This window comes from Bufo gargarizans, chromosome 3, assembly GCF_014858855.1.
Source record: "Bufo gargarizans isolate SCDJY-AF-19 chromosome 3, ASM1485885v1, whole genome shotgun sequence".
NCBI lineage: Eukaryota > Metazoa > Chordata > Amphibia > Anura > Bufonidae > Bufo > Bufo gargarizans.
The window spans coordinates 293,067,276-293,089,054 of record NC_058082.1 but is presented as its reverse complement, the minus strand read 5'-3'; the positions used below and the strand labels follow the sequence as shown (position 1 = coordinate 293,089,054).

The window sequence follows — 21,779 nt, the reverse complement described above, 5'->3', positions numbered from 1 at the left end:
ATTGAGTTATATATATCACAGTACAGGTCATATAAAGTGTATTATAATCATGTAAGTATCCCCCCTGCCCACCTTATAAATACGGAAATATAAAGTTTTATAACCTGCTTGTCCGGTCTCCAATCTGCCCAAGGGGCGGCGTTTCATCTGAAAATGCGCCCAGCCAGCCGCTCCCAACTGCCGTTCTGAAGCCCCGCCCAGCTCATCAATATTCACGTGGCTGGGCGGCGGCTACAACTCTCCAGGTCTCGATCCTGCGCATGGGCAATCGAATCCTCCTGGCATCGTTCGTGTGTAATCTTCTGCGCCTGCGCCCCGCCGTGGTTAGATCGCGCCTGCGTACACACCCTGCCTGCGTCCCCGAGCCTCTGCCTCATGCGCATGCGCCTGAAGCGCTGCTGCTATGAACAGTGTCTGGCGCATGCGCATGAGGCAGAGGCTCGGGGACGCAGGCAGGGTGTGTACGCAGGCGCGATCTAACCACGGCGGGGCGCAGGCGCAGAAGATTACACACGAACGATGCCAGGAGGATTCGATTGCCCATGCGCAGGATCGAGACCTGGAGAGTTGTAGCCGCCGCCCAGCCACGTGAATATTGATGAGCTGGGCGGGGCTTCAGAACGGCAGTTGGGAGCGGCTGGCTGGGCGCATTTTCAGATGAAACGCCGCCCCTTGGGCAGATTAGAGACCGGACAAGCAGGTTATAAAACTTTATATTTCCGTATTTATAAGGTGGGCAGGGGGGATACTTACATGATTATAATACACTTTATATGACCTGTACTGTGATCTATATAACTCAATATGCTAATTGGGCCTGTCAGTGTCCCTTTAAATACTTTGCACAAAATGGGTGTTTTTTTTAAACCCAGAATATTTTTGCTGTATTTCAAGCTTGTATCTTACACTGACAGATGCAGACAAGGCCGCAAATTTCGTTTTTTACCAAAAAAGGGTGTTTTTTAATAACCGAATATGACAACAGTATATTGGGCTTGAATTTTTACACTGACAGATGCAGCAAGAGCTGTAAAATTGAGTATTTTGCCCAAAAAGGGTGTTTTTTTAAAACCCAGAAAATTATTGCTGTATTTCTAGCTTAAATTGCACACTGACTAATGCGGCATAGGCCCCAGATGTAGGGGAGTGCCAAAAATAGGTGTTTTTGAAAACCAGGAAAATTATTGAAGTATTTCTAGCTTGTTTTTAACCATGAAAGATGCAGCAAACACCGCAAAATTAGGATTTTGCCCAAAAAGGGTGTTTTTTTAAATGACAGAATATGACAACAGTATATAACGCTTGAATTTTACAATGACAGATGCAGCAAGGGCTGTAAAATTTAGTATTTTGCCCAAAAAGGAGTTTTTTAAAACCTTAAAAAATATTGCTGTATTTTCAGCTTAAATTGCACACTGAGTAATGCTGCAAAGGCTGCATATGTAGGGTCTTGCCAAAAATGGGTGATTCTAATTTTTTTTTTAACCCAAAATATAATTGCAGTATTTCAAGCTTCGATTTGACTGTCACAATTGCACACATGCACTGTTGGTGCACAGAACTTGCATAAAATGGCCGCCGCCGCCCACCTGACTAATAGACGGATAAAAGTTATTTTTCTGGGTCACTGGGCTCAGGGCAGGGTAAAAAGATTGTGCACTGCACCCACAAAACAAAATCTAGGTAGATTGCTGAGTTAACAAGCACTTCTGATTAAAGATTCTGTCCTATTCTCTCCCTCACAGCAGCAGCATCCTATCCCTACACTAATCAGAGCAGAGTGACGTGCAGCGCTACTTGACTCCAGCTTATATAGAGGCTAGGTCACATGCTGCACTGGCCAATCACAGCCATGCCATTAGGCCATTAGGCATGGCTGTGATGGCTTCTAAGAGCACACGAGGTGTTGATTGGCTGCTCTGCAACCTTTCAAAAAGCGCCATTAACTCGCCGAACCTGAACTTTTCTTGAAATGTCCGGGTTCGGGTCCGTGGTCCAAAAATCCTAAAGTTCGGTACGAACCCGAACTTTACAGTTCGGGTTCGCGCAACCCTGATGATTAGATGAACAAGTGCTCACCTTCTCACACTTTTCTCGCTCATATCATTGGGGGACACAGGACCGTGGGTATAGCTTGCTTCTGCCACAAGGAGGCGACACTAGGCTGAAAACTGATAGCTCCTCCCCTGCAGGCTATACTTCCTCCAGCTTGGAGAGATCAGATCAGTTTTTAGCTTAGTGTCGTAGGAGGCAGACCTCCCTGCTTAGCAGGGTGGCTCTCTTTTGATTTATTTTATTCTATATATTTTTGTAGGTTTCCGGGATGGGGCACAGATTCACATGGCGTCTGTCTCCCTGGGAGGCTGGCCATTGTCTGCTGTCCCACTGCTCTGCCTCCCCAAGAAGACAAAGTGGACCAGGGCAGTCTCTCTTCCCTGCTCCCTCCAACAAGAGGGCCACCTACTCGCCAGCCCTTCTCTGCCCGGACTCCTGTCGCTTTCTACTAGCGGTCGTCGTGGCGGTCCTGCTGGAGGAACACTAAAGGGCAAAGATCACAGATGAAGACAAGTGATTATCACACTCTCCCTGCTGTAAGGGGTAGGGATGCATCCACTACCGGCCACCTGTCGTTGCAGAGGCGGCGGCATTTCATACAGCGGACCTCCCTCCGCCCGCTCAAGGAAGGGACGCGGTTCAATTACCGCATGCGGCGTGTTCTGTGCGCCCACTTCCCCACCTTGGACGGCATTTATGGGCACAGTTCTATTACATCCCCGATTCATCTTCTAAATGCTCACTTTCGAGGCTTCCTTTTGCCGGGTCTCGACTCTTTGGTGCCCGGCTAGATGAGATTATTTCGATAGCAACGTGTGGGGAAAAGCACCCATCTGTCTCAACCCTGTCTCAGCACCCTTTTGTCCTAGAGATCCATCCTCCCGTTAGCAGTCCTTTAGTCGGTTTTCTGGGACCCGTCCGGCAGCCTCCTCTACGGCTAGACCATCCACTCAAGACCAACGAAAGGTTACAAGATAGAGTTTGTCTATCCCGCCCAACCTTTTTTCCCTCTCTGAACCTCCCAGGGATGCAGTTCGGCCTGCGGCATTCTTTCAGGCAGTTTGTTCCCTTCTTTTACGGGGGGTGATTACTCCGGTACCCTTAGAGGAAAGGTTTACAGGTTTTTATTCAAACCAACAACCACTGAGGAAGGGGTGCAGATGCCCCGAAACGCGTCTGGTGAGAGGAAGAAAAGCGCCCACCTAACCTATTTAATCTTCATTGCATGGCCATGCGATAATAAGGAGAAAACTTTCTGATCTTAAGGACCGCTACAATATAGAGCTTTGGACGCTACGAACAAGGTACTATCCCTGCCTGCCTAGTCCCGCGATAGTGTGACATCACTAGTACGAGACGGTCGACGCGAGACGCAGCTCGCCTCTCGTGGAGGATCTTGAGACGCACCAGCGGGAGCTGAAGGAACCAGGTAGGAACTTACATCACCAAATTGTGCACGTAGCAGCTGTATTACTTTGAGCAGCCCTATTGTTTTCTGCAAATATCCATGGAAGGACTTTTAAGTTCACCAATTATACCAACATATACAACGTGAAAATGACCTGGTGGGGTTATTTGTTGGACATTGTTATCTGATCAGTGGTTTGCGGCCCCTTTTTTGGACACTCGGATGCGGTTTGTGGTACTACAAGTACCAAGAGTGGATTCTACACAATTGACTGCAATATTAATATCCAGAGGACTGTGGCATCAATATCGGGTTCTCCAACCCCGATTAGTATTTATTTATTGGTACCAATTGTTTTTTAGTGGATGTGAATGGTATAATTTGATGTGTATGTTATAATTTTATGTGAATTTTATGTGAATATTATTGGATCTAACAAGGTCCTAATAAATAAAAAGATTACAATATCCTATGGTCTAAGCGTGGTGAGTGCTCACTCCCCCTTTTTTTTTCTTCATATTACACATTTTTGGGTCGGGCACCCAAGTCGAGTTAGCAGCACCCGTCATAGCCACTAGGTGTGAGCCAACCACTTATTTATATTTCCTTTTATTCAAACCCGTTTGTGGTTCCCAAGAAGGAGGGCGATGTCTGCCTAGTATTGGACCTCAAGGTAGTGAACAGCTTCCTCCACATTCAGCGATTCAGGATGGAGTCCCTTCGCTCCGTGGTTGCTTTGTTGGTACAGGGGGAATTTATGGCGTCCATAGACATACAGGATGCCTACTTACACATCCCCATCGTGACCGTTCATCAACGTTTTCTTCGTTTTGCCATTCATTCGTGCCATTACCAGTTTGTCGCCCTGCCATTCAGCCTGGCGATAGCTCCACGTGTGTTCACAAAGGTACTTGCTGCTCCTTCTAGGCCTTCTGTGATCTAGGGGCATTACTCTTCTCCCATATCTGGAGGACCTCTTGATCAAGGCTCCTACGGTGAGGAGAGTCTTCGGATCACTTTGAGCAAACTATTACACTTCGGATGGATAGTCAATCTGAGGAAGTCCTTCCTGTCTCCCGCCACTCAGGTCAGGTTCCTCGGCATGATATTAGATTTAGGTGCAGCCGTGGTGCGCCTGCCACTGGACAAGAGACTGCACATTTAGAAGTCTGTGCGTCTGCTACTTCAGCGCCGTAGTACGTCCACCCACAATTATATACTGGTGCTGGGCGTGATGGTGGCCTCCTTCGAGGCCATACATTTTAGCTCAATTCCACACCAGGTGTTTTCAGCGGGCCATTTTGCATCCTGGGACAAATCTCCGGACTCTCTGGATCGCAGGATTCGTCTGTATCGGCAAGCACTTGTGGCTCTTGGTTGGTGGACCGCGACTGCGCACCTGACTACGGGGAAATCCTTCCTTCCAGTGATATGGACGATCATTACAACTGACGCCAGCCTCCACAGTTGGGACTGGGTCTTCACCACACAGATGGTCCAGGGCGTTTGGTCTCCATCAGAGTCCAAACTGCCCATCAACATCTTGGAACTCCGGGCCATCTATCTCTCCCTTCGTCGTCATACTCCCATTCTGCAGGGTCGTTCAATCAGAGTACAATCGGACAATGCCACGGCTGTGGCTTATATCAACCACCAAGGGGGAGCACTCGCAGCTTTGCGGTGATGCAGAAGTCTGCAAAGATTCTACAGTGGGCGGAATCCCATTATCCCCGGTGATTTCAGCAGTCTACATTCCAGGAGTGGACAATTTGACGGCAGACTTTCTCATCCGGACAACGGTGGATCCGGGGGATTGGTCTCTCCTTCCGGAGTTGTTTGAGGCTCTCTGTCTCCGGTGGGGACGACCCAGAAGTGGACTTGATGGCATCCAGACTTAATCGCAAGCTCCCGTGCTTCTTGTCTCGCGCAAGAGATCCAGCGGTGTACGACGTAGACTCTCTCGTGGCACCATGGGACAGCTTCTCATTCATTTACGTGTTCCCACCCTTATCACTCCTGCCTCGGATCCTGCGCAGAATCAGGATGGAGGACATCCAGACAATCCTGATCGCCCCAGACTGGCCTTGACGAGATTGGTACTCAGAGCTCATTCTTCTTCTGGGGGTTGCTCCGTGGCCTCTTCCGCTCAGAGCCGACCTGCTCTACCAGGGCCCAGTTTAGATACGCTGCGTTTAACGGCGTGGCTGTTGAAACAAAGGGGTTTTTCTGATGTAGTCATTCAAACTGATTAGAGCCAGGAAGCCCTCTTCTTCCAGGATTTACTATCGGACCTGGAAGTCCTTCCTCCGCTTCTGTGAGGAACACGGTCTTCCTCCCTGGAGGTTCTCCCTTCCTACGGTACTGGCGTTTCTTCAGTCCGGATTGGAACTGGTTATGGCTCTTAGCTCCCTGAAAGGGCAGGTCTCAGCCCTATCCATTTTTTCCAGCGTACACTGGCCGTCTTAGGTCTGATCAAGACCTCTTTGTACAAGGGGTAGCTCACACCATGCCTCCCTATCTGCCTCCGTCGCACTCTTGGGACCTGAACCTAGTTCTGGGTTCGCTCCAGCCCTTTCCATTCGAACCTCTGAGAGAGGTCTCCCTTCGTTTGCTTTCCTGGAATGTGGCGTTTTTGGTGGCCATTACATCTATTAGAAGGGTTTCGGAACTGGTGGCTCTTTCATGCAAGGAGCTCTTCTTGGTGTTCCATCAAGACAAGGTGGCCATCTTTTCTACCAAAGGTAGTTTCCGCATTTCACGTTAACGAGGACATTGTTCTACCCTCGTTTTGCCCTAAGCCTTCTCATCCACGGGAGGTTGCTCTCCATCGTCTGGATGTGGTGCGGGCTTTGAAGATATACCTGTCTGTTGTGGCCCCTTTTAGGTGCACGGATGCTCTGTTTGTGATATCGGAAGGTCCTCGTAGAGGTTTGGTGGCTTCCAAGGTGACGATTGCCCAGTGGATTCGGTCGGCCATTGCCGAGGCCTATCGCTCCAGGGACAAGGTGCCTCTGCCCGGGATCACGGCTCACACTACCAAAGCGGTCGGGGCTTCTTGGGCTCACCTCCACCACGCTTTTGCGTCTCAGTTGTGTAAGGCGGCAACTTGGTCCTCCCTACACACCGTCACAAAATTTTACTGAGTGCATTCTTTAGCCTCGGCAGATGCTGCTTTCGGCCGCAGAGTCTTGCAGGCCGCAGTGTAGTGACTTCCATGAGGGAGCTCGTTTCGGGGGATTTGTTTTTCCCTCCCCAGGGACTGCTTTAGGACGTCCCATGGTCCTGTGTCCCCCAATGATATGAGCGTTAAAACAAGATTTTTGTGAACTCGCCTGTAAAATCTCTTTCTCGCTTTATTCATTGGGGGGACAAAGCACCCACCCAATGTTCTTTGTACGGCAAGTGGGGTCAATGTTTTGCCAGTTGGGACCTTGTTTTTGGTTCAGTCTTATGACCGTGTGCAGTTCCTGTTGGTTTTCAGTTTAATTCTGCTTCTCCTACTACTGGAGCATAAACTGATCTGATCTCTCCAGGCTGGAGGGGGTATAGCCTGCAGGGGAGGAGCTATCAGTATTCAGCCTAGTGTCGCCTCCTAGTGGCAGCAGCAAACTATACCCATGATCATGTTTCCCCCAATGAATAAAGCGAGAGAGAAATTTTACAGGTGAGTTCACAAAAATCTCGTTTTTCTGGGGGGGAAAAATGACAATCAAATTATGCTCTCTGATTGATGGGGGGAGAGGGATAGATAGCATACACAGAAGCCCATATCCTCCCCCTGGAACTATGTACAGTTATACAGGCAGACAGAATCTGATTGTATATCAGCTAGGTATGTGATCCAGGTGTGTTTGAAAGCTGCCAATCTAAATTATTAAACATTATCCGTATTGCTAGCTGAGTTACACTAAAGGGGTTGTCCGGGTTCAGAGCTGAACCCGGACATACCTCCATTTTCACCCAAGCAGCCCCACTGACTTGAGCTTCGAACCAGTTTATGCTCCGATGCTCTCCTTTGCCCTGCACTAAATCGTGCAGGGCAAAGGCAATTTTTGGAGACCCGGTGACGTACCGTGCTCTCCATGGGCCTGCCCTAAAACAGCAAAACAGCTAGGGCAGTGCTAAAGCACGCCCATCACAGCCGGTGACGTCACCAAGCACACTGCCGGGTGGAAGTCTCCGCCCGGCAGTGTGGTATTGTAAACAAAAGAGCCCATGAACTGCTCTGATGCTCAAGTCAGGGGGGGCTGCCTGGGTTAAATTATGGGTATGTCCAGGTTCAGCTCTGAACCCGGACAACCCCTTTAAGTGTTACAGCCTTTAGAAATAATTTCAGGAGTTAAAGCTGCAGGTATATGCAGCTATCACTTGAACCTATCTCAAGTAAAGAGAGGACAGACAGGACAGACTGGTAATGTGGGGCTTTGGTAATGTAGCTGACTGCATACAAGTGCTGTTGCTCATTAGCCACTTCCCCACCCTCCTCTTTGTACTTTTGTAGGAATCGAGTTCATGAGGAGACAGAGTTTCATTTGAAGAGCATATAAAACTATTCCAGATCATAATCCCTGACAGGCAGAGCAGAGAGGATGAGACCTCTCTTTAGCTCAGTGTTGTGAAGTAACTTGTCCTTTATTTGTGATTAGGATAGGTTTTGTGTATACTAATAGGACAGCAGCCATTTTTTTCTCTTAATAATTGTTCCCTAAACAAAACGAGCCATTATAACTAATCAAAGGAATTTGGTAAAATATTTATAATAAAGTAATATTTTAAAAAGGGTTTTCCAGGATTTTACTACTGATGACTAGAGATGAGCGAACTTCTGTTTTAAGTTCGGCGTCTAAAGTTCGGGTTTGGATTAGCGGAGAATCCCGATCTGGAACCGGATATGGATTCCGACTTCCGTTGTGGTCCGTGGTAGCGGAATCAATAATCGGCCATTATTGATTCCGCTACCACGGACCACAACGGAAGTCGGAATCCATATCCGGTTCCAGATCGGGATTCTCCGCTAATCCAAACCCGAACTTTAGACGCCGAACTTAAAACAGAAGTTCGCTCATCTCTACTGATGACCTTTCCTCTGGTAGGTCATCGGTATCTGAACGGTGGCGGTCCGACACCTGAGACCCCTGGCGAACAGCTGTTTTGAGAGCGCTCCTGTGCGCACTGCAACCTTCTCTGTGCTCATTAAGCACATTGCGGTCTATTTTTTAGTGGCTGTGCTTGGTATCGCCGCTCAGCCCCATTCACATGAATGTTCTGAGCTGCTTCTAGGCCATGCGACACATGAACGTGTCATCACTGGCCTAGGAAAACCTGAGAAAAGGCCACGGGCTTCTCAAACAGCTGATCGTCGGGGACCCCCACCGATCAGATACTGATGACATACTCTGAGGATAGGTCATCAGTATGAAAATCTCAGAAAACCCCTTTAATTGTTTTCAGTAATTTTATTTAATGACTTGTGGAGAACCCCTTTTAAGTGTGAACTGCTCCCTGATTATTAAAGCTACAGTTTGGGTCTAGTTGCAGTATTTGGTTAGTCATGATACATGTGCCCCAGTAATGGGGTTAATCTGAGTTTCCATAATGCTGAACAGTCACATTTAGTGCAGTCAGTCTCGGGATCAGTAACCTTTTATTTTGTTATCCTTTTTTTATTCAAATCCTTTCTGAAGTTTGATTTAAATACATTGATGATTATTTTTCTAATACAAAGATTATATTATCATTACTTTCTTAAGGTGCTAGACCAGGAACTGAAGAATTTGGAATCTCATGTAGCGAAGGAGCTTGACTTTGTGAAGTTGATTGTATCCGAACAGCCTCCTCACGTGCCATCTCAGCTCCTGCGGGCTTTAGAAAAAGATGCCAAGAACTTGGAGAAATCTCTTAATTCCGTCAGAGGGATTTCAGAGTCTCGGGTTAAACAGCTCCAGGATGTGTTTGAGCTTGAAAAGGTCAGTATTAGTAGTGACCGTGGACCCACTGATGACAGTGCACGGTTTTATGATGTAGTATTGCCTACGGTATCTATACAGTGAGGTTTTAAATATTTTTCTTGTTTTGAATTCCACCCCACCCCCAAAAGTGGCATCTGTTAGGGAACTATTTCTACCTGGTCCCCGCTGCTTGGTTGCAGCTCTGTGGGTCCCAGGTTGTCTATACTTGACTTCCGATTCCCGTGCATTGCATGGACAGAGTTATGTGGGCCACTGCATCCAATGGCTGGTCTCTGTGATAATGTGTCCCCAAGCAGCACATAACCCAGCAGTGATGCGAAGACATCTTGGGACACACAGACTTAGAATTGAGGTTCAGGCAGCGGGTAAGTATAGTTCCCTTCGCATGTCCTGCGAGGTGCGGCTTTGGAATTTGAGGAAAAAATATGTAACCCTTGGACAAGCCCTTTAGCTCCTTCATGCATTTGGACGTAACTTTATGTCCAGGTTGCTTGTAATTTAAGGCAATCGGGCGTATACAGTACTTACGTCCAAATAGCTAACCTGGGTTGGGACACTGCAAAGTGTCACAGCCCCAGAGTCTCCACTCTCCTGGAGAGCAGAGACACCAGAGAAGTCGGCAAGGGACCAATCAGAGTGGTCCCTTGCCGGCAATTGCTCTAATTCATTAGTCTGTGTAGACCAGCCATTCAGAGCGCAACAGTGGAGAGCAGAGTCTGAAAATCCGGCCAGACCACCTCTGTGTCTCGGTGCCACTATTGTCCCCCAGATGTCCTCTGCAGCCTTCTCCTTTTGTCCCTGTTGTGATGACAGTTGCTCAGGAACAGAGCCGCTGCCATCAGCAGAGTGTGTCAGCTGTAACATATAGCTGACACTCTGCTGCAACATCTGAAATCGGTTTCGGACGTTTACCTGCCACCAGCTGCATCTGTGGGGTTAATAGAGGGCTCCCTCTCTCCCCCATCAGGGTGCCGCGTTGCAATGGCTGCAGCAGCCTGATGAATTACCACAGCAACCGGACGCCTTACAAAGGCATCCAGACTTGCCATGTATCTAAGCCCGATCATACCCTGAGGGTCTGATCAGGCTTAGGGCTCTTTGACACCTGCGTTCTTGTCTTCCGGCATAGAGTTCCGTCGTCGGGGCTCTATGCCGGAAGAATCCTGATCAGGATTATCCTAATGCATTCTGAATGGAGTGAAATCCGTTCAGGATGCATCAGGATGTCTTCAGTTCCGGAACGGAACGTTTTTTGGCCGGAGAAAATACCGCAGCATGCTGCACTTTTTGCTCCGGCCAAAAAAACGGAACACTTGCCGCAAGGCCGGATCCGGAATTAATGCCCATTGAAAGGCATTGATCCGGATCCGGCCTTAAGCTAAACGTTGTTTCGGCGCATTGCCGGATCCGACGTTTAGCTTTTTTAGAGTGGTTACCATGGCTGCCGGGACGCTAAAGTCCTGGCAGCCATGGTAAAGTGTAGCGGGGAGTGGGGGAGCAGCATACTTACCATCCGTGCGGCTCCTGGGACGCTCCAGAATGACGTCAGGGCGCCCCAGGCGCATGGATGACGTGATCGCATGGCACGTCATCCATGCGCCTGGGGCGCTCTGACGTCACTCTGGAGCGCCCCGGGAGCCGCACGGATGGTAAGTATACCGCTCCCCGCTCCTACTATGGCAACCAGGACTTTAATAGCGTCCTGGGTGCCATAGTAACACTGAAAGCATTGTGAAGACGGATCCGTCTTCAAATGCTTTCAGTACACTTGGGTTTTTCCAGATCCGGCGTGTAATTCCGGCAAGTGGAGTACACGCCGGATCCGGAGAACGCAAGTGTGAAAGAGGCCTTAATGATTCACACTGAAGGCATCAAAACTATGAATTAACACATGTGGAATTATATACATAACAAAAAAGTGTGAAACAACTGAAAACGTCATATTCTAGGTTCTTCAAAGTAGCCACCTTTTGCTTTGATTACTGCTTTGCACACTCTTGGCATTCTCTTGATGAGCTTCAAGAAGTAGTCACCTGAAATGGTCTTCCAACAGTCTTGAAGGAGTTCCCAGAGATGCTTAGCACTTGTTGCCCCTTTTGCCTTCACTCTGCGGTCCAGCTCACCCCAAACCATCTCGATTGGGTTCAGGTCCAGTGACTGTGGAGGCCAGGTCATCTGGCGCAGCACCCCATCACTCTCCTTCATGGTCAAATAGCCCTTACACAGCCTGGAGGTGTGTTTGGGGTCATTGTCCTGTTGAATAAATGATGGTCCAACCAAACGCAAATCGGATGGAATAGCATGCCGCTGCAAGATGCTGTGGTAGCCATGCTGGTTCAGTATGCCTTCAATTTTGAATAAATCCCCAACAGTGTCACCAGCAATGCACCCCCACACCATCACACCTCCTCCTCCATGCTTCACGGTGGGAACCAGGCATGTAGAGTCCATCCGTTCACCTTTTCTGTGTCGCACAAAGACACAGTGGTTGGAACCAAAGATCTCAAATTTGGACTTATCAGACCAAAGCACAGATTTCCACTGGTCTAATGTCCATTCCTTGTGTTCTTTAGCCCAAATAAGTCTCTTCTGCTTGTTGCCTGTCCTTAGCAGTGGTTTCCGAGCAGATATTCTACCATGAAGGCCTGATTCACACAGTCTCCTCTTAACAGTTGTTCTAGAGATGTGGCTGCTGCTAGAACTCTGTGTGGCATTGACCTGGTCTCTAATCTGAGCTGCTGTTAACCTGCGATTTCTGAGGCTGGTGACTCGGACGAACTTATCCTCCGCAGCAGAGGTGACTCTTGCTCTTCCTTTCCTGGGGCGGTCCGCATGTGAGCCAGTTTCTTTGTAGCACTTGATGGTTTTTGTGACTGCACTTGGGGACACTTTCAAAGTGAGGAACCCCGTAAAAAAATAAAAAACACTGCGAGAATTGTAATTTTCTTATTAATGTAATTGGGGGGGACACAGCACCATGGGTATACACTCAGCTATCCCACTATACCTCCTAAAAAATGGTATAAAAAAAGATCAAAAAGTCATTTGTACTCCAAAATGGTACCAAAAAAATAACTACAGCTTGTCCTGCAACAAACAAATCCTTACACAGCTCAGTCAACAACAAAAATCAAAAAGTTATGGCCCCTAAAATGACATTTTATTTTTCACAGCCAAGTGTTTCTAAATTCTATGAAATGCTTGTTGGGTCAAAGCATTGAATTCAGCCCTTGATCAGTTCCTTTAGGCATGAAGTTTCCAAAATTGGGTCACTTTGGAGTTTTCTTTCTAGGGGTACCTCAGGGTCTCAAATGTAACATGGCATCTAAAAACCATTCCAGCAAAATCTGCCCTCCAAAAACAATATTGTGCTCCTTTCCTTCTGAGCCCTGCTGTGTGCCCATGAAGAGATATACAACCACATATGGGGTGTTTTTGTAAACTGCTGAATCAGCATAATAAATATTGAGGTTTGTTTTGCTGTTATGCCTTTCTGTGCTACAGGAAAAATGGGTTCAAATGGAAAATCTGCACACAAAAAAATGAAATTTCACCTCCATTTTGCTTTAATTCCCATGGAACACATAAAGGATAACAAAGTTTGTAAAATCAGTTCTAAATAGTTGGAGGGGTGTAATTTCTAAAATGGGAATATGTAAGCCTCTTAAAGTCTCCTCAGAACTGAATTGGTCCTTTAAAAATACAGTTTTGAAAATTTTCTTGAAAATGTAAAAAATTGCTTCCAAAATTTAAAAACATTCTAACATCCTAATTTTTTTAAAATTAAATTTACAAAATGATGCCAACATAGAGTAGACCTATGGGTAATGTTAACCACGTCCAGAGCAGGCCATTTGCTCCCTTCCTGACTAGGGTTGTCACAATACCAAAATTTGGATTCAATTTCGATACCAAAATGTATTGTGATACTCAATACTATTCGATACCACGCACACACACAAAAAAAAAAAAAAAAAAAAGCTGCGTGCATTGGGCTGTCTACCCAACTCAGGCCCCTCCCTCCATTTTAGGTTAAAAAAAAATCTGCATGAACAGGCTGCGGTGCTTCATGAGCGCCACAGTCTCTTCCTAGGCCATATGACATTGCATTCATCGTTCACATGGTCTAGGTGCAGCACAGTCCCATCTGAGTGATTGGGGATAAGCTGCAATACCAAGCACAGTGCTATCAAATGGACAGAGCTGTGCTTGGTAAAGAGCAAAGGGGCTGCGGCGCTCACTGGAACAGGAGTCGGACCCCCACCATCTCATAACTCTCTTACAGATGTCATAGATGTTGCCTGCAGTCATATGTAACACCCCACATAACACAGTGGGGTGTTACATAGGACTGCAGGGAACATCTACTGCTCTATCTGTACACAGAAAGTTATCACTGTTATCTGTAGGATTGTGTTGGAACCACGCTGCTGTTTTTAGACCGGCCTCCTCCCTTAGTGCAAACTTCCAAATGGTAAGACACAAGACAACGATACTCCTGTTTTGTTCCATGTGTTTGTTCCACGAAACTCCAACAGCTTCTCTAGGGGGTATCAAAGATCACAACATAGTTTAATACCTCCGATGCATTAATAAAATAATAAAGGTTTATTATACTCACAAACACATTAAAATTGCCAGCGTATCTTAAAATAAATCCACATCTCTGCCCGTCCCAGGTTTCGCTCAAGGCTTCGTCAGGGGCGATGTCTAAAGTTGATCTGAGGTTGGTTCATTATAACCTTACCCTCCTCCGATCCCTAAACTCGCAGGGCGTATTCTCCCAGTTTGATTGATAGAAACCTCCCTTAATATCAACGCCGCCAGCTTCACATCTACACCAAATACATATAGTTCAGTCCACATATAAATAAATAAATATCTAAAATTCATACATAGATCTTCCAATATAGCTACCCGTTCTGTTTCCATATGATACGTGCACCTTATACATTCATAGACCCCACGTCATTGATCACATGCTAAAACCAATGATCATACACATTTGATTCCCGTTATAGTAACCTGTCTCTTCATTCATTCATTCATTCATTCATAAAATGATCACATGTGCAAACTAAGCATCACTGTTAACATGTTTCTTACAGCCAATGGTTCCACTTCCTTGATCTCCCTGAGTCGAACCATTGGCTGTAAGAAACATGTGACCAGTGATGTTTAGTTTGCACATGTGATCATTTTATGAATGAAGAGACGGGTTACTATTACTGGAATCAAATGTGTATGATCATTGGTTTTAGCATGTGATCAATGACGTGGGGTCTATGAATGTATAAGGTGCACGTATCATATGGAAATAGAACGGGTAGCTATATTAGAAGATTTATGTATGAATTTTAGATATTTATTTATTTAATTTTTTTATAAATTATTTATTTAATTATTTATTTAATTATAGGTGGATGGAACTATATTTATTTGGTGGAGATGTGAAGCTGGCGGCGTTGGTGTTAAGGGAGGTTTCTATCAAACTGGGAGGATACTCCCTGCGAGTTTAGGGATTGGGGAGGGTAAGGTTTAGACGACTTTAGACATCGCCCCTGACAAAGCCTTGAGCGAAACCCAGGTCGGGCAGAGATGTGGATTTATTTTAAGATATGCTGGCAATTTGAATGTGTTTGTGAGTATAATAAACCTTTATTATCTCAATGCATCGGAGGTATTACACTATGTTGTGATTTTTGATACCCCCTAGAGAAGCTGTTGGAGTTTCGTGGAACAAACAACGGGAGTATCGTTGTCTTGTGTCTTACCATTTGGAAGTTTGCACTAAGGAAGGGGGCTGGTCTAAAAACAGCAGCGCGGTTCCAACTCAATCCTATTGCCTTTTGTGTGAATACGTCCCACCTCTGGAACTAGCAGCGCAAGTATCCTATAGCGACGTGGTAGAGATTTTCTTTGGATCACGGTTATCTGGGCTGTTACAAATTTTCCAAATTTAAAATACATATGATTGTAATAAAAAGACTTGGAGGAGAAGATGAAACGCAGGTCCAAGCAGTGAGCCAGCTCTACATATAGCAGAATACAACACCACATACCCTTTTATATCCAGTGACATCTCCTGTCATGTAGACCTTCTCTTTCCTCTTCTCCTCCGTTTGACCCAGACCACCATGACAAATTCTTTCAGCTTCTCGTTTCTGCAGAGTTTGTTACACAGACACGTTAGATTTCCCAATTTTTCCATCAATCTCCCCATCGTGGTGTCCCAACAATGTTCTGCTGCCACTCCCAATACTGTGCCCGTTGTGCTCCCCCCAATGTCCCTGGCACTATACTGATGAAAAAATAGTGACCCCCCAGTAGAAATAATTGGGGTAGTTTATCAAACTGGTGTAAAGTAGAACTGGCTTAGTTGTCCATAGTAGCCATTCAGATTCCACCTTTCATTTTCCAAAGGAGCTGTCAAAAATTAAAGGTGAGATATGATTGGTTGCTATGGGCAACTAAGCCAGTTGTACTTTACACCCCGTTTGATAAATTATCCCAACGGTCTCTATAGTGTCTACAGCAATTATAATGTTTCCTAGAGTGCCCTAGTAATAATAATACCCTATATTGTGCTCCAGGTAATAATGCCTGTATAGTGTCCCCAAAAATAATGTCCCTGTAATAGAAATGCCCCTACAGTGCCTCCCCAGTAGCAACGTCCCCTATATAGTAGGGGCCCCCATTAAGTAATTTGCCTCCACACTGCTCCCTATTGAGTAATTTTCCCCCATGTAATGATTTGCCCCCACTGTCCCTGCAGTAATAGTATGTCCTACTCTGCCCCCTAAAGTTAGCTCACACGCAAAAAAACAAACAAACTCAAAGCTAATACTTATCTGTGTCCGGGATGGTGAGGCAGGCACACGAACATCACCTGATGGAGTAGGTCATGTGATATTTTTATAGAGCCGGTCGTTATGGATGCAGCGATACCAAATATGTATTTTTTCTTCTATTTTTGAATGACTTAATTGGGGAAAAATAAATACATTTTTATAAAACTTTATTTTTATTTTTTATTTGCAAGGAATAACTTTGTTTTAAAATCGGAGAAATAAAAATTTAGAAAATACCCAAATTGCTGAAAATTTTGAAAAATTAGCATTTTATTTTTATTTTTTTTGACATAAAGGTAAAACATAACACAAATTCACCATTAACATGAGGTATGATGTGTCACTAGAAAACAGTTTTAGAATTGCTTGGATCAATAAAAGCGTTCTACAGTTATTACCAGATAAAGTGAGACATGTTACATTTGAAAATTGGGGCTCCGGCGTTTGGTCCAAATTGGCTTTTGTTTTGCTTGAAGAGGTTAATATATATTTTATATAATATATTTTAGAACTACTTTTAATATAATAGCATTATGTTCTTTATTTAAAGGGAAAAGTCTGTGCTGAGCATCATGAGCTCAAAAGCAAACTGCAGACTCTTTTGCAGAAGGTAAAGGAGATCTCAGACTCTCTTGACTGCCAGAAGACAAGTGGTTTTGGATCAGTATCTACAGTAGGCGAAGAGATGAATATTGTAGAGGTAATTCCTTGGATTTTCTATGTGTGTGAGTTGATTAACTGTATTATAGCAGTTTACCCATTCAGAAATGTCGTCATTGTGAGATGTTATTTTTTATGTATATTGTTCTTCACTATTGAGCACATTTTATGAGGATCCTTTTATTTATTTTATTGCTAGATTTGTGAGAGTACACCACTGTAAGCATAACTAGTAACCCTGTTTCTTGTGTTGTAGAATTTGAAGCAACCTGTGTCAGACATCCGGGTCGATCTGGAGAACATTGCCTATGACGTCCAGCTCTTTATTTCTGAGCAAGCTCAAGATTTGTCGCCACAACAAAGTCGCACGTTACTTCGTCTTTTGAATGAGCTGCAGAAATCTTTTCGTGAAACTTCTGAAAGATTGTTGGCTCAGAATGAAGTGCTGCAGTTCCGTGAACGTCAGGTGACATTCAGCTTGAGATTTAAAGGGGTTGTCTGGGACATTTAAGAGTGTCTGAATGTAGAGGATGTGATGAATAATAAAATGTTACACACCTCCTAAATGGGGTTGTGCACCTTCTTGGGCAGACCTGCGAAAGGAAGCCTACTCGCCTGCTTCCCAACACTGGCTCCCAAGTCCTTCTCTCTTCAGCCTTGGCTGCTCCGCTGCACTTCCAGATTGTAAACTTCTGTGTTGACGCCACTGCGGCCAATTGCTGGCTGTAGCAGTGACAAATAGTCGCATGACACAAAGGAAGCAGGTCACCTCTGCAGCCAGCGATTAGCTGCAGCAACGTCAAAACGGAAGTTTACAGCAAGGGAGAGCAGCAAAGGCTGGTGAGAAAAGGCGTGGGAAGCAGGTGAGTATGCTCCCCTTTGCAGGTGTGCACAACCCCTATAAATCTTTTTCCTGTCTGTGCTTCAGTCCTAAAGTGATAACATTGTGAGCACCTGCACTTGACCACTGCAGCCAATCAATGGACAGTGATTGCTGCTTTGGTGAAGTGCAAGTAGTTGCATTGCAAGACAGCAGTAGAGACCGGCAGAAGCACTAGAGTGGCGGGGGAATTATGAGTTGCGTAATTTTATTTTATTTTTCTAACTCATCCTCTGCATTCAGGCACGGTTATAAATGTCCCAGACAACCCCTTTAATTTTAGGCAGCATGCTTGCTTACCTGTTACACACTGCTTACCAGCTAAACCGAGGCCTGGATAGAATGACCCTAAAGTGGAAATTAAAAACGCATAGAAGATGCGACTTTGTTGATTAGCCGCATGTTTACGTGAGACAGTGTTCGTACCCAATCATTGACCCGTGTAAAAGGGTCCTTCAGTTTTTTCATGTAGAAAGAGGAAGTACCAGTAGTCACCAGGTACCAGCTGTTTTATCAATGACTGTATTCGTCTGTATTAACAGTGTCCATTAACTGTTTGATTTGTCTTTAACCTCTTGTTTGCTTTGCTTTTCTAGGTTTCTCTCTTAACAGTGAAGGATTTCTTCCCCAGTCTGGCACTGGTGTTAACACTGATATCCACTCTATGGTTACTTGTGTAGAATAGGCTAGGGTATTATTATTTTTTTGGGCTATTTTTGAAAGGACACATCGTGCTCACATAGTGCTCGGGCAGGGAAATGTAGAGAAGGGAAAAAGGCATCAGACTATGCCGATTGTAACCCAGCTCGGTCCTAACAGTGTACAGACAATAACTTAAATGCAGGTACCTGTGTGCTCTGTGTCTCGGTTTCTGAAGGTCTTTATCTCCTTGTAGACTCTTCAGGAGCAGCAGGTGGTTTGTGCCCAGGAGCTGGAAGGCTTGAGCTCTTGGACTGAAGAAATAGAAAAAGCTGTGAATGATCACCAGACTGGTGCCAGCACGCAGGACCTCTCTAGTCTGCAGGATCAGTACCAGAGCATGCAGGTGATACGTTAGTCTATCTAGTTTTAAACGGACACTACCAACAATTCTTCTGCTTACATATTAACAGCGTATATGGGAATATTTGAAGTATTTTTTATACATTTTTTTGGCAAAAGATGGGTGGATGGTTTTCTGGATTTATTTTTTAAGTCACTCCTTGTATTCTACTTCCTGCCCTGGCTCTTTTTTGTTTGGGCGATTAATAACGCAATCACTATCATTGACTGAACGCTAGTGACAGACAAGCATTTTCATGCAAGGGTTTTGGGGGGAGATTTATCATTTTAAAAAATGGCTTTAAAAAGTTGCTAGCTGTGTGTTTGCAACTTTTTAAATGCGACTTTTTAAAAGTATTTTTATGCCACCCTCAGCACTTTTTCAAAAGGGGGAGTGACAAGGGTGGTCAGTTTTCTGGTGCAAATGAAGCCAGAGATCTACAGCAGCTCTGAGCCGTTGTCCATCTCTGTTTAGGCATACAGACTGCCGGAGGATGCCCCTAATTTATTATGAGGCCTGTGCCGACAGTGCAGGAGATATCAAGACAGGCGCAGAGAGCGTCTGTCTTGATAAATCTCCCCCTTGTGTGCGAAATCATTTATATTCGATGATTTACTTGCTCAGTCGATGATCATTGACTGTTTGGAGACAGATATAGTACTGTAAGATAATCGGTAGCATGCCTGCTTTGACTTCGTCCACATTTCTGAAAAATCACAATGCACCTTTACACTGCCGCAATTAAATATCGACAGATGATTTATTTGTTCAAATCAACAATTTCACAAGTGTTGAACGAGCATTTTAAGTGATATTATTCAGTCGCTATATACATTTACATCACATGCTTATTGTCCAACTTGAATCGCTAGTGTTTGAATTGTAACAATTATCTAATTGTCTAGATCCGCCATAACTTTTTCAGTCAGACCATCACTCTGATCAGAGAGGGACAGGGGAGCATCACGCATTTCACTGACAAGTGCAGTGCTCTTCCGTAGGCAACTTTATCAAGGCCTATCGAGAACAGTGGAGCTTACATACTGTTATCCAAATTCTACGGTCTACTATTATAACCGATAACATCACGCAGCAGCACTAAATTAACAATGAAATCCCTATCTATATTAGTAGTTTTTTTCTTTTTGCTGACTGCTACAGAAGGACAGCATTTTGTATTTAGTTTTTAGTGTTATAGCACTGGCAAAATGAAAAAAAAACCTGGCAAAAATTCTTACAAAAAATTGGAGGAGATTTATTAAGACCGGCACTTTCTACAGACATCTTATATCTCCTGCTTTGCCAGAGGATGTACTTAATTTATGAAGAGGTGTGCACCCCATTATAAATTAAGCAAATCCTCTTGTAGTCCGTGTGCCTAGAATGAAATCTGCACCAAGTGGCTTAGATTTCAGTCATCATTTACCCCAGAAAACTGGCATAAATGATGATAGATCTGCAGGGGCCGATTGCACCAGAAAGTGGAAAGGACGGCTTAGAAACTGCACTTGTGCAAAAATATTTGTGCAAGTGCCGTTTACAAAGTCACAAATCTGGAATATGCGACCTTCACGCCAGCTTTCTGGCATATGGGGAAGATACAGTCAGTCTCCCCCACTGAGTTTAAAAGAAATATCCTTTTCTGATGGATCGGTCCCTTTAAAGCTTCACCTGATTTTGTTTGTCACGTACCATGTGTTTCATACTGTGTGTTTTTTTCCTGCTTCCTCCAAATAGAACCTCCATAAGGATGTTCAAGCCAGAGCTAAGCAGTTTTCACGAGCCATCAAAACAGCTGAGAACTTCCTTGAACAGAATAGAAAAAAAATGAATCCAGAAGAACTGGAGGCCTTCCAAAGAAAGTTGCAGAAGGCTAAGGAACAGTACCAGTCTGTGCTTCAAAGAACAGGGGAGACCGAGAAACAGTTAGAGTCTGCAGTGAGCACTGCCGTTTTAGAGGAAACCAAAAAGGTAACCTATTGTGCCATTCCATACATGAGGTGGAGCTGGAGATTTGTGTGAATGGTGTCTAGGGTTTTGATGTTAAAACCTATGAAACTGGTCATAAACATTAGATTAAAATTGGGGGGAAAAGAAGGGACCAAGCATGTTGGATACACCCAGTATGGCCCCTACATGTCCTTATTATCCCCTATATATGTCTAGGCTTTTATATAAGTAACATGTAGGCTATCTATCCCATTTATTGAAAATATTTACTTTTTTTTTTTTACACAATTGTCCAGTCATCTGAATAGTCTATGATGACAACGTCCACGTTAGAAATAAGTTATATATTAAAGGGCAGCTGTCAGCAGATTTGTACCTATAAAACTGACTGACCTGTTACATGTGCGCTTGGCAGCTGAAGACATCTATGTTCTTCCTATGTTTAAACATCAAGTTTTAATATATGCAAATTATCCTCTAGGACCCAAAGGGATATTACTGTTTCTCCTAGAGGCTCTGCTCTCTCTGCAACTGCCGCACCCTCTGCACTTTGACAGAGTTAGGCAATGTAAACGTGATCACACCTGTCTGGCCCTGTCAATCCAAGAGCAGAGGAGACGGTAGTTGCAGAGAGAGCGGAGCCTCAAGGTGTAATGGCAACACCTCTGTTGCTCCTAGGGGCCTATTTGCATAGATTAAAACATGGTTTTTCTCAGCAATGCGGGAACATATGAACATGGGACCAACATAGACTCCTTCAGCTGCCAAGCGCACATGTGACAGGTCAGCCAGTTTCATAGGTACAAATCTGCTGATAGCTGCCGTTTAAAACATTATGATTTTTTTTAAGAAGGACATGTTTGTGAATTTCACAGTATCTAATTCTGGATTGTCTGAAGAAGAATCTGGTGATTGTGTTTATGAACTGATTTTAGGCTCTGTTCACACTGCTGGTCAGGCTCTG

The 21,779-nt window shown here is 44.9% G+C and overlaps 1 protein-coding gene across 1 annotated transcript in view; it reads left to right on the top strand.

Annotated features, from left to right (window-relative positions):
* The window catches only part of LOC122932160 (microtubule-actin cross-linking factor 1-like), a 259,477-nt gene that overhangs the window by 118,130 nt on the left and 119,568 nt on the right, over positions 1-21,779 (top strand). Inside the window, 2 exon segments of the mRNA XM_044286418.1 lie at positions 18,719-18,868; positions 20,603-20,836. Coding sequence (XP_044142353.1) covers positions 18,719-18,868; positions 20,603-20,836 — 384 coding nt within the window.